This window comes from Botryllus schlosseri, chromosome 13 (genome assembly GCF_051294905.1).
Source record: "Botryllus schlosseri isolate E-star chromosome 13, Bs_hap1, whole genome shotgun sequence".
In the NCBI taxonomy this organism is placed as follows: domain Eukaryota; kingdom Metazoa; phylum Chordata; class Ascidiacea; order Stolidobranchia; family Styelidae; genus Botryllus; species Botryllus schlosseri.
The window spans coordinates 3,677,095-3,689,855 of NC_137248.1; the positions used below are offsets into that span (position 1 = coordinate 3,677,095).

The window sequence follows — 12,761 nt, forward strand, 5'->3', positions numbered from 1 at the left end:
TTATGACTCGAGTCGAGTCCAAGTCATTATGTTGACTTCCCAGTTTACAGTTAAAGGCTTGTTAAATCCACTTTTTATGACTCTGTTTGGTGATATCGAATGGTTCGCATTTATAAAATACTAATTTTCGTCATTTTTAGCAGTTTCTGGACGTGTTTTCAAGTACCAGTACCAATAGACGAAATCCCAACAGTTTGATTACTGTACTATTCCTCGAGATTTCAATAAAACGTCGGTCTTGGCCGTCTGAGTCTCGAGTCATACGACTTGGTTCGAGTCATGCACAATGACTCGAGTCCAAGTCGAGTCAATACACAAATTGACTCGAGTCGAGTCGAGTCATCTCCGTATTTTCAGAAAATGACTCGAGTCAAGTCGAGTCATCTGAAAAACGTGACTCGAGTCGGACTCGAGTCGAGTCATGACTCGAGTCATTACAACCCTGGGTTGGAACACTCAAAATAGTCGGTTCAACAGCAATAATACATATATTTCGTCGAAGGAGCTATATTTACTCTATTTTTTCAATTGTCAATGTCAATCCACTTTGTTTAAACATGTTTTAAACCAAGGCCTTTTAAAAAAAATTGTGTTTTTTTTCAAGTTGTAAAATTATGCTATAATTGTGTAAATACTTTCCAAAAAACATGTTGTATGAGTCTACGGACCATCACCACCCGATATAGTCGACGTATATCGATTTGGGATGGTCGGAACCCTCAAAATAGTCGGTTCAACATTAATAGTAGAGATATTTCTTTAGAAGAGCGATATTTATCCTATATTTTCAACTGTCAATATCAATCCAATATGGCGTCACAATTGAATATTCGTGACGTCATGGCTTAAAACAATAAAAAACATGTTTTAAATTAGGGCCTTGTTTCAAACATGTTTGTTTTAAGTTGATTTTTGTTTCAAATGCAACTCTAGGCATATGACGTAGCTGGCGTTAACATGAACTACACGTTTGAGCTTCGTGACCTTGGACAGTATGGATTTCTTCTTCCCGACGATCAGATCATTCCTGATGGAGAAGAGTTTCTTGTCGGGTTAGAAGTATACTCAAGGATTTCAAGCCATGAACTCGAGAATGTAACTTATAAATAACTCTATATGTTATGTATCATATGTAACCTATGCAACAGATTCGATTATTATTAGCGACACGAATCCAAGTTAATTCTTGAATACATAATTGAGCGAGAACCAGTCAAGCAAATTAAGTAAGACGAGACAGCTCTTCCGGAATAAACAACGATCTCAAATTGGATTGCGGCCTCAAAACTAGCCTGGAAAATCTTTATTTTCTTTCAACTAAAACACAGAACAAACACACGGCAACAAACTACGCATTCACAGTGTTCTATATCGGATAATCGTTACGATGCTGGAGGTCAGCTATAGTCTGATCGCACCCGTGTCAAATAAGTGCAATGTCTCTACCTGATCAGACCATAACGAATGTTAGTTAAAACAGAAGAACAAAAGAACAAATAAATGATAGAAGCAATTGAATGAAGCAATGTCCGGGCGATGTAGGACAACGGCGTTAGATATGAGGATGAGACGTAATTAGGGTTGCATTTAAAACAAATGGCTGTTTAAAACACTTTGTTTAATACATGGGCCTTTTAAAAAAATGTTTTTTTGAAGTTGTATGATTATGCCCTAATTGTGTAAATACTTTCCAATAACACGTTATATGAGCCTACGGACGGCGATTACGACACGATATAGCCGACGTACACGATATGGGATGGTTAGAGCCCTCGAAATAGTCGGTTAAACAGCTATAGTATAAAGATATACATCACTGGTACGAAATAAATGTTCTGATGATGATGACAGCCGACCGTAAAAATTCTGCAAGACGATGTAGTCCTGGTAAAAGATATTTTTGGTCCGTATATGACAGGGGTTGGAAGCCTATTTCGTCAAAGGAGCTATATTTACCCTATATTTTCAATCGTGAATATCAATTCACTATGACGTTACAATTGAATATGCGTGGCGCCATGGCTTGAAAAAAAAACACAATCAAAACTTGTTTCCAACAAAGGCCTTATTTTAAACACGTTCGATTTAAATCGATTTTTGTTTTAAACACAACCCTATGAGGCAATCAAGTAAGTGTTTCAAATTTATAATACGATAATTCACAAATATGTTGTGGCAATGGATTCCAAATGATACGAAATGATGCTTTTACGACGCAAAAAGGACCATCATAGCTCATGTCCATCAAGTGAACCTGCATGCGTAAATTTTAACGTCGCGAACACGTTTCGATGTTGGCTGTTCTATGATCTCCGATCGGTAATTGCATGGACCGGAAAAACGAAAGATTGCAAGTGAGTGAGAAAAGTACGAAATGTATACATAACCATGTGTCAATATTTCATCTGTATTAGTGCGTCACCCGATCTTTCCTTGATTTTCTTTATCTATAGCAGGGGTCACCAACACGCGGGCCGCGAAATTATTTGAAAGTTCGAAAGAACGTACGGTAAAACATACTAAAGTGCTGAAATTGGTTACACTTCAAACATATTATTGTTGTTGTTCAAAGTAAGCTATTCTCCCGTGCCTAACATCACTATCCCTCACTAGCTGATACGGCTTCGATGATGGTAATATCATGCCATGGATGAATAATGTGAAACTGTAATAAAATTATTGACGACATTCACTCATACGAATATGAAAAATTTTTGCGCTACGCGCGACTACAACACGATTACATGTGGCTTTTCATAACATTACTAGACTACTCACGATTTCGGTGATCACAGTAAGCCGATATGCGTTAATACATTTGACCGTAGTTACAGGCAATGGACAACGGACATGGACAGTTTAATGTGAATATTTTTCCACCAGTTAGTTCATCACGACTATGCACAGGAATGCGGCCGTGAATGGCAAAATGGTTGGCCACCCCTGCTTTAGTTTCCGAAGAGTGTTGTCATGTATCGTGCGCTGCTTATAGTTCAAGATAGAATGAAAGTTATAGTCATCATATTTTTCTTGTATTTGTGTTTCTTCAACACAATATTATTTCCTTTGTGGTAACTATGCCCGTCGCCCGTGTTAGAGAGCACAGCGTTGTACTGGCGTATAGCGCTATCAAAACGTGGTTGTCAAAATGCGTTGCCTATATTTGTGTCTCGAAAATGTCGTTATGCGGCCCGCAGTCTCTACGAATTTTGAAAAGTGGCCCGATACCCGTTTTGAGTTGTCGACCCCTGATCTGAAGCTTGCTATAAAAGCGTTGTATACTGGACACCCGCGAATCAATAATATCGTGACCCACTGTCAACATAATGAGACTGAAGTGGTAAATCATTTACTGGGCGAAGAATTTCAAGTCGGTAAAAGATGGATATTTGATGATCCGACAAACGCAAATACTGAATATTTTATTCTCAAGAAGCATTGCAAGTGGTATGAAACTTCTAGCAACTGATGGGGTCGGTCAATATTTACCAAAAGAATTCTGCGAGCGCTTTCCCATCCGTACTATATGTATGCCCATCGTCCATTAGCCATAGGCGTACTACATTAATCCATGAACCGAGAAGCTCTGTGATTGTTCAAACTATGTAACAAGGGATAAGTCAATGTTTGCAATTTGTGACAACATATTTTATAAATGATCAAAACGAGGTTATAAAATGTTCCAGGGCGGTATGAAGCTCTAACGACTGTTTACGTCATAAAACTCAAGCATGATTATTTTAAATCCTCAAACCACTGACCATTGTCAACGTGAATGTAATAAATAGTGTGCATGTCAAACTGTTTCGAGATAGCTGCAATATTGTTCGCTGGATATAAAACGGATGTGCAATTGAGCAGTCAACTTCAATAGCGTATAGCCTATAATATGGATATATATCTTATTGAAAAATTAAATTTAGGCAATCAATAAATAACCATCTGTATAGTAAGACCGGCATCAGGTTATTTCCTAATTGAGCTAACGAGGACGCTATATTTTCTACTTCTGGATTCCGTAATATTAGGCTGAAAATGGAGAGAGTTATTTTCCTGCTCATCGTGACTTCTTTCCTGGCTGTTGGACATTCTGTTCAGAAAGAGGCCAAATATGAAGGGTAAAATAATAGCATGTATTCAATTACTTAGCATATGCCATTCTAGTGGGATGAAAATTTTGTATAGGGCTAGTGTAGAAGCCCTATCCACTGATTAGATTTATATTATTGGCTTCGTCATTCAATTGGAACAGACCATAATTTCATAACTACCAGATATCAAGCGCAACAGCATAACGTATACAGCAATACATCATATATATTGAAGCAATGAAGTAACCCATCGCTTGAGCTTTATATATGTCCTTTCATCGCAGCTGGTCAGTAAAAAAGTTCTTCTACTTCGTCGAAGTACCCAAGTAGTTTTTGCCTATTTTTTGCCAAAGTGGTGATGATTTCAGACACCTCCCACTTCTAATTGAACAGTTGTTTAGGCTGTTCCAAAATCACTTGTTTATTGGAAGTTTCGTTTTTGAAAAGTGGACAGTAGTGTTGGGATAGGTTTGCGTCACATATATAGAGGGAATTCTTATGCAAACCAAGTGAAATTGCCCACGTATTTCGGTAAACGGATATCTTTTTGATGATTGCCACTATATTTTTAATGTCTTCAGTCATTTTGCTGTACTCGAAAAGATGCATCTTGCAATCTTTCGTTTTCTATCTACTTCCACTTGATGTAGTTTTGACGTGTCTTGGGCATTGCTACGTCGACTCGTAATTGCATACAAATTGATGGTGTTATCTATACTTATACTTGAGAGCAGTATCATTGACTACATTTTCCTCTTCCACATTTCAGTCATCAAGTCTGGAGAATAGATCCGCCAACAGAATATGTTCTGCGAGCGGCAAAAATGATCGGGGAAATCCATCACGTAAGTCGATTGTATGTGTTTTTTATATTCACGAGAGTGTTTAGTTATTACAAAATTCTTCCATATGACGGGTGCAGAAAAGCCAATAAGAATCATTGAAGAATCATATAAATGCTGCAAAATAAATCGTCCCTGAATATGAAAACATTCCAGTGCTGGATTTACATCAAAGGTGCATGTCAAACATACGGCCCGCCAAGCCATTATAATATAAGTAGATTGAAAAATGCTTGGGTTATCTAGCACATTCCTAACAAATTTTGAATTTTTAGTAGGAATTATTTGCTTCAAACAATCGCCCAAGGCAGCAGATGTCGAGAATGTTCACAAGCAACATATCCAGCCGACAATGGTATTATAGTTTCACACTACTCACGATTAGGTGACCTTGACAGTCAATTCCGAGCAGGCGAAAATTGCACAATGAATTTCTAGTTTTATGGAAAAAGATACCAAAGAGTGGGTATATGCAGAAGCGAAAACGCCAGCGCAAAACCGTTATGTGCAGGTTCACTGATAAATAGGAGTTACACAAAATATATATTCTAATTATCTATGATCGCAGTGCTGTATCATTTCTGACTGAAAAGTTCCCGGCCTCCAGAGAAATCAGTATCCAGATGGCGCGATAGCCTGATGAACCAAATCCCAAATTCCGCGTTTACGGTAAATATATATTGTATTCTTCACGACGCATACGAATGGCTAACGGCAGATTACGACCAAAATAAAGGGAATATTGAAATATGACAACTTCAATCGCCGTTTTAGCCACTGTTTTAATGGTTCGTAACTATATTCAACCGGTCAATAATCGTATTTTGCCAATTCCATTATTTGCGAACAACTGTTTGCGATTGCGCATGTTATTTGTTGTTCTCTATTGATGTTTTTATAGGAATCAGTTTCCAATCAAACTGTCCTTTATTTCTATCTCGCTTTTCCAATCATTTATCATTGTCTGATTTTAATCCTGATTATTTGATTACTGTTCTACTTTACTATTCACTTGTCTATATATTTTCCTCGTTGCTGTTGCATCATCCTCCTTTCCATCGAGCAACGGACGAGCAAGCACTATTGCGAATTGTTTCGACGCGACACTCCGTAGTCAATGAGTGTCGATTTAGCAGGCGTCGAATCCTGTCTGCTGCACTAAAATCTGCTACCGTGAACTAGGCAAATCTCGCTTGCATTAGCATTTTTGTATTTCTAACAACGGAATCTCAAGTCCACATTATTCTTCGACTGGGGTCATTTGGTTGGATTAAATATAATACAAGACTGATACGCAAGGTTTGCCTAGTCCACGGTAGCAGATTATTTTGGTGCAGCAGACAGGATTCGACGCCTGCGAAATCGACACTCATTGACAACGGAGTGTCGCGTCGAAACAACAACGGTGTTGTTATAATAAACACCTAACGTTCGTATTCATACATTGAAATGTTTGATAATAAAGTACTCGTAAATCTACATAAACAATAGTATTTTTAAGCAGATTTATGCTATTCGAAATTTTTCGTCGCGCTAGGCGCGATATAGTTCAACTTATATTGTTATTACTATGGGGACCGCGCGCCGTCCTTGCTAAATATAAATAAAAATAGCCATCATATACTGAAATAAGTGGAATTGTAATCGCAATTATATGATACGGCAACGGGTATATAGATATACCTAGAGTTGATTAAGCCCGTTTGGATGCTTTAGTCTAAGACAGTTGTTCTAAACCTGGGGGCCGTTTGCCTTTATTCTGGGGATCGCAAAGATAATGGACGTTATCAGCTTGCAAAATAGGCCGTGAGTAAGTCTGGGCAAGTTAACCCTTTTTAGTAATCAAAAATCAGCGTAACAATTCTTGAGATGGATCACGGAACATTTTCAAATTGGAGATGGGGTCGCGACCATATAAATTTGAAAACCACCGGGTGTGGAACCTGCTGGTGCATTTTATAGGAGTATATGCAAGAACCAATGTTATTGACAGAATTCATTCACAAAATTTACCAACCAGATGGATATAGTAAGCCCCCCCCCCCCCCTCCCAAGAAGTTGCATCGATTACCCTATGGTGGGTCAAAGACCAATAGTGCTTTTTTTGGGCGGAAGGGGACTGAGAAAATATTGTTCAGGACCTGGTTACAACACAAACCAGATAACCGCACCATCCAAAAAGTATAGCTGGGAGCAGGACTGTGCAACACATGACCGGCGAACCAGATAAGGTACACCAGACGATATCATCCGGCCCGTGAAGAAATCTGTTGCAGAACCAAGCAATCACCAGAGCGCATATTAGTGATGGCCCAATTCCGAACATATGCTCCACTGATCCACTCCTGTATACAGTCGATAAGCGAAGCTTTGCTAGTGTGACACCATATTAACTGGCAATGTGTTTATACCTCATTACAAAACCCACTAGTGGGCGCTAAAGAGTTTTCGGAATTTGAGCCACAAAAATATGGTAACCCTATACTATGGTCTGGTCATTTACACCAGGCCTTCGTATTTATTCCGTTGCTACCGACTTGTTGCACGACCTACTTTGAGGCTTTTTGTAAGACACCGCTTACGCGGATAAGACGGCGAGGAGGAGCCTAGATAAATCTCCTACCCTTAGGTAGGAATTTTGGAGTCAACATCGGTCGGACTCGAACCCGCAGCCCATTGGTGTTGTAACTGTGGATTATGCAACTGCGCTATCTCGCCACCTTTGACACCCCTGGTTTATATGGTTAAAGCAACGGTGAACTGCAAACAACGCTGGTTTGTATAACGAACACGGAAGCCGCTGTTTCAATCTGTAAATAGCGACGTGTACTGTCGCATATGCAGCGACTAATTTTTTTCACGAATGATTTCAATCGGTATCAATTGCGAACCTAACCGAGTTTTGGTAACTATATACTCTGAGATATATGATATTTCCATGACACGCATTCGAAGGCTTTAAGTTTTCATTAAGGCTGGGCACAATGATGCGATCAGTCAAATCCTAATCTAGTATTAACCACAAGGATACGAGTCGGGTAGTGAGATACTATTTTCCATAAAGCCTTACATTAAAACGAGAATTATAGTTGCTTTGCTTTTTATCCCAACATGGATCCTTCAAATCTCAATTGGTTGTATCACTAAGTCTCGTATGTTGGTGGAAATGACATTTCTGCGAAGTACAGCGATTCAGCCAAAGCATTATTACTAACTCCAATGTAATTTGATCTAATACTCACACTGAAATGAACCCAAATACATACGGCGGACGTTCGCCAGGGGTAATCGTCAGAAACTAGTATATATTATTGTTTATCAATTTATACGTATTTTATACGCATTGTATACAATACATACATACATCGTATAATTTGCAAAGCAGCACGTTCCGCAATTCTACCAAGCTCATGAGCATGTTACAAATCCATATACCGATTAGCGTACTGTAACCAAACGGGTCGCGCTATATTGTCTTGCGGAAGCGTGTATGCTATTTACGTTACTGCTCTGCTAGATTCGAATCACTCGATTTTTCGCAGCCGTATAATTCATACTACATAAACTATGGCATTTCAACAGCTGGACTTTTGGAAAGACCCAGTCGCAATCGGGAGGCCTATCGATTTCCTAGTAGCACCAGATCAAATAGATAAAGTCCGACAAAGCTTGGAGTCATACGGTATAACAGACTACACAGTCTTCATACCAAACGTCCAAAATCTCATCGACGAGGAAATGAAAACGACCAAGTATTCTAAAAACAAAGTTATGAGATCTGCTGGCAGAAGCGTAGCGAATTTCGACTACAGCGTTTATCATCCTGCGGAAGAGGTATGGATGTGTTAAACTGGCATTGATTCTTAGATATGACATACTCTCCTTCGTAATATCATCGTCGAGCAGGTGTATGAGTGGATGGATATGGTCGTAGATGAGCATCCCGAGATGGCGGATAAAGTTCAATTCGGCATTACCTACGAAGGAAGGCCGCTCTACGCGTTGGAATTTAAGAAACGGGCGTCAATAAACCCTCGACCAATCATCTTCGTAGACGCCTTGATTCACTGCCGAGAGTGGATTACGACAGCTTCTCTGCTATTCATATTCAAAGAAGTAAGGGGTAGCTGCTCGCAATAAATCACGATAAACGCTATGTAAGCTGACTGACATTCAACACGTGAAGACTATACGATACCAAATAGCCGATGATTATTATTAGTGTCCCGGAAATCTCATGCACCGGTATATTTTTATTATAGATGCTTCGCAATCCAGCGTACGCTCACATGATGGAAGACGTAGATTGGTATTTTGTACCCATGATCAACGTGGATGGATACGTGGAGACATGGAACGGGGTATGCGTTTTGAAATACATATTCGACAGTGAGATAGTTAAACTATGTTCAAATTATTCGACAGGCTATATATTGAATTGGTACTATTTTCAGAAAAAGCCCAGCTATATCATAGAATAAAACATGATAAAGTAGAAAGAAGTCGATGTTGAATAGGATTGTAAAATGTAAAGTAATCATTCGAGTAAAACGCGCTCGGCGATTTACGGTTCCCAAAATATTTCGAATGTCTTTACCAAAGCAGTTTGTTATTATTAGACAAAGGTATAATTCGACAATCGTGATCTCTATGGCGGCCTCATAGCAGAATTGAATTCATCAAATCACCCTCTTTAATCCCAAGTTGAAGTATAATATCATATTTGATATCGGTGAAGGTTGATTCTGTCCTCTTCCAGTAGCAGCAAACTCCATCGCTACGCTATCCTATATCGTAGCTATATCTGTGTGACGAAGCAATATCTTTGCCTGATATAACTCTGCGTATAGTCTTAACTCGAGTCAGGATCAATAAATGGAGATTTGCGGGTGTTTCAGGATAGACTGTGGAGAAAAACGCGCAGTACCGGCCCAAGCAGTGTATGTGTAGGGACTGATGGAAATCGAAATTGGGATGCCTTTTGGTCCAGTAAGTACAGTAATCTCCATTTTAAATATAGATTGCTTTAACGCTTTAGGTGATGGTGGGACTTAGACTAGATCGAATTTTTACTTGATTTTATAATACATCGAATTCTTACGAAGTAGTATCAGTAGTAGTGTTGTAACTGAAGGTCAACGTCCTCTACAAACGCTACTAAGACAGTCTTATTACTAGAACCGTAGGCGTAGACATTATCCTTGACCTCGTCATTTATGGGCACGATGACTCAACATTTGCGGAACTGTCTTATCAATACCGTTATTCCAGTGCTTCGCAAACTTTTCGTATATGCGCGTACCATTTACAGCAATTTACTGAGCTCACGTACCACATCGCATTACCTACGGGGACTATATAGGCTATACTTATTAGCGGGAAAGTGCCGAAGCCCACTGTTTCAGCTTGAAGGCAAGATTCTTTCGAATTCACACTGTAGTTTGGTTTATTAGCAATTTTTATCTGGTAAATAGATCACAAAAATGCGATACAATGAAGAGATAGGAAGTGACGAAACGACTTGATTATGAAATGAATCTTTCGAAATTGAGGAAAGACTTGAATTGCTAATCCCCGAGACAGCAAATCGCACCAAGTGCGGGAAATTTTTTGTATTTGATAGGTTTGTTCATAGAACATAGAACATAGAACAAACTTTATGAGCTTTTGGGAGCTTTGGGAGCAAGCTCTTCCAGCTTGCCCAGCGATTGCACGTCTGATTATTTGCAATCACGGACCGTAATTGAGCCGCGAGCCGTCGAACATACTAGTTTGTTTGTGGCATTGGGTCATTAACGCATGGAAGATTCTCAGTAACTGAGAACGGGAAGCTTCTCTGAGTCGCTTATACAATCTAGTTTTTGTCGGTCTGTAGGGCTACTTGGATACAAAGCTTATTAGAAATCTTAATCTACATATTTTAACTTCAATACAGAAATTATAGGTCCGCTGAAGTTACTCACGTATCACTTGGGAAGCCCCGCGCAGCTACCAAAGTTTGGGAACCGCTTATGCATATGCTATTGTTTCTGAACTTTATACAACATGGAGGCGTCAGCTAGTTGTCTAAATTGGCGTTCCATTTAAATATTTCCATGCGTTGAAGTGTCATTGTATCTTTTATATTCCAGTGCCTGGAGCCTCTCCCAACCCATGCTCCTATACCTACCACGGACCAAGTCCCTTTTCCGAGTCAGAGGTTCGGCATCTAGCTGCCTATGCAATGGGTATCGGCGAAGGAGTAATCGATGCATTCATCTCAACGCATTCGTACTCGCAGCTCATTCTATACCCGTATCATCATACCGCTGAACCGTCAGCTGACGACGCGGCTCTGGTAAGTAGGATATGTGCACAACTCCACACCGATACGAAAATCCGCAGCCAAAATGGACGGCTTGGCGTATGTGAGTGTGAGCTCGTTAGAGAATGAGTAACTGACATGTAAATTCACCGCAAACAGTTTCATCCAGACTTGCGCATAGTATTTACTTTATAGAATGGTAATTTGTCTTTAGAACGCGACTGGAAAGTTGATGAGTGACGCGATTTTCGAAGTTCACGGTAAAAGATACGTCTACGGCCCGGGCGCTACTACAATATGTGAGTCGAATGATCAGTCTTCGCAAATTACACTATCAGCTATATATAAAGAGCCAAGTGATGCTGTAAATAGGGAAGGGTCTATGGGCCAATAGTTACCATTCTTATAGCGTGCACCAACGTTATACGTCAAGCCTCCGGGCCTCATTAAGCTAAAGGTGTTCTGATTTCATCACATAGCCGGCTTGCAATTAGCAACATACATTGCAGTTGCAATAGCTCAAAACCATATTGAATGTAGATGCTAAAAATTAATCATCAAAATACGAAGATGGCATTTCTCGTTTCACAGACATAAGCTCCGGAACCACGACTGATTGGACGTACGAGGTCGCAAAAGTAGTTCAGAGTCACACGTATGAGTTGCGAGACACAGGCACGTACGGATTCGTACTGCCAGCCGAACAAATCATACCAAACGGACAAGAGTACTTGGCAGGACTAGTAGCTTTGAAGCAATACGTCGTTGCCAATTTCGTTCCATCTGGATCTGGCAGCTCACCCCAAAATTAAATAGTGAAATGGCAATGCGACCGTACTCTATCCAATCAAGATCAACTTGTGTGCCTACGGAATCTTCAATAACGTGATTCTCGACGAATATTGTAAATGGTACGGCGCGGAATGTATTGATGATTTATATTTTGATTGATTTATGACAACGTCAGCAAAATATATTGACTGATATCGAACAAGTCATATATGGCTTTACTGAAGGATATTAACAACGAATCGTAAACTGAGGCTGTGATTGTAAAATAGGGGAGGCCCTAACCATAAGGCAAGCTACTTCTCTAGCACCATGACAGAAGACTCAGCAGGCCTCAAGGAGCACCCATTTTCCGAACACAATCTTTGAATACTCAATTCAGATCAATTTAAGCGGCCTGAAATTCTAGTAGTAAGACTATTTAAGGGTTTTAGGGTGTGCAAAATCTTGATAGATAATACAGCGATATTGAAAATTACCGTGACAGAGACTGAGAGCCATATAAGACATACAAGCGTGACTTTTGAAACTGCCTGGGGATCACCTGCGGCCTAAATTAATCATTTTGGAATAGCGGTTGTATGCCTTTCGCAATTACATGTGCAGATATATTATTATTGATATGACTACGACTCATGTAATTTAACTCCGCATAAAACCACGATTGTTGACATCATATTCATATACAAGGAAGAATGGGGTGTGTGCTACTGCTTCTGACTCCTGCCCCATCGG

The 12,761-nt window shown here is 39.7% G+C and overlaps 1 protein-coding gene across 1 annotated transcript; it reads left to right on the forward strand.

Annotated features, from left to right (window-relative positions):
* The first annotated feature begins 2,141 nt into the window (after positions 1-2,141).
* Positions 2,142-12,235, forward strand: LOC145453598 (carboxypeptidase A1-like). The gene is made up of 10 exons (XM_080331564.1): positions 2,142-2,354; positions 4,029-4,118; positions 4,861-4,936; positions 8,516-8,767; positions 8,840-9,049; positions 9,196-9,294; positions 9,832-9,922; positions 11,065-11,270; positions 11,452-11,536; positions 11,829-12,235. The coding sequence occupies exons 1-10, from the start codon at positions 2,200-2,202 to the stop codon at positions 12,047-12,049; spliced, it is 1,485 nt and encodes a 494-aa protein (XP_080187690.1). The 5' UTR covers positions 2,142-2,199; the 3' UTR covers positions 12,050-12,235.
* Positions 12,236-12,761: the final 526 nt, after the last annotated feature.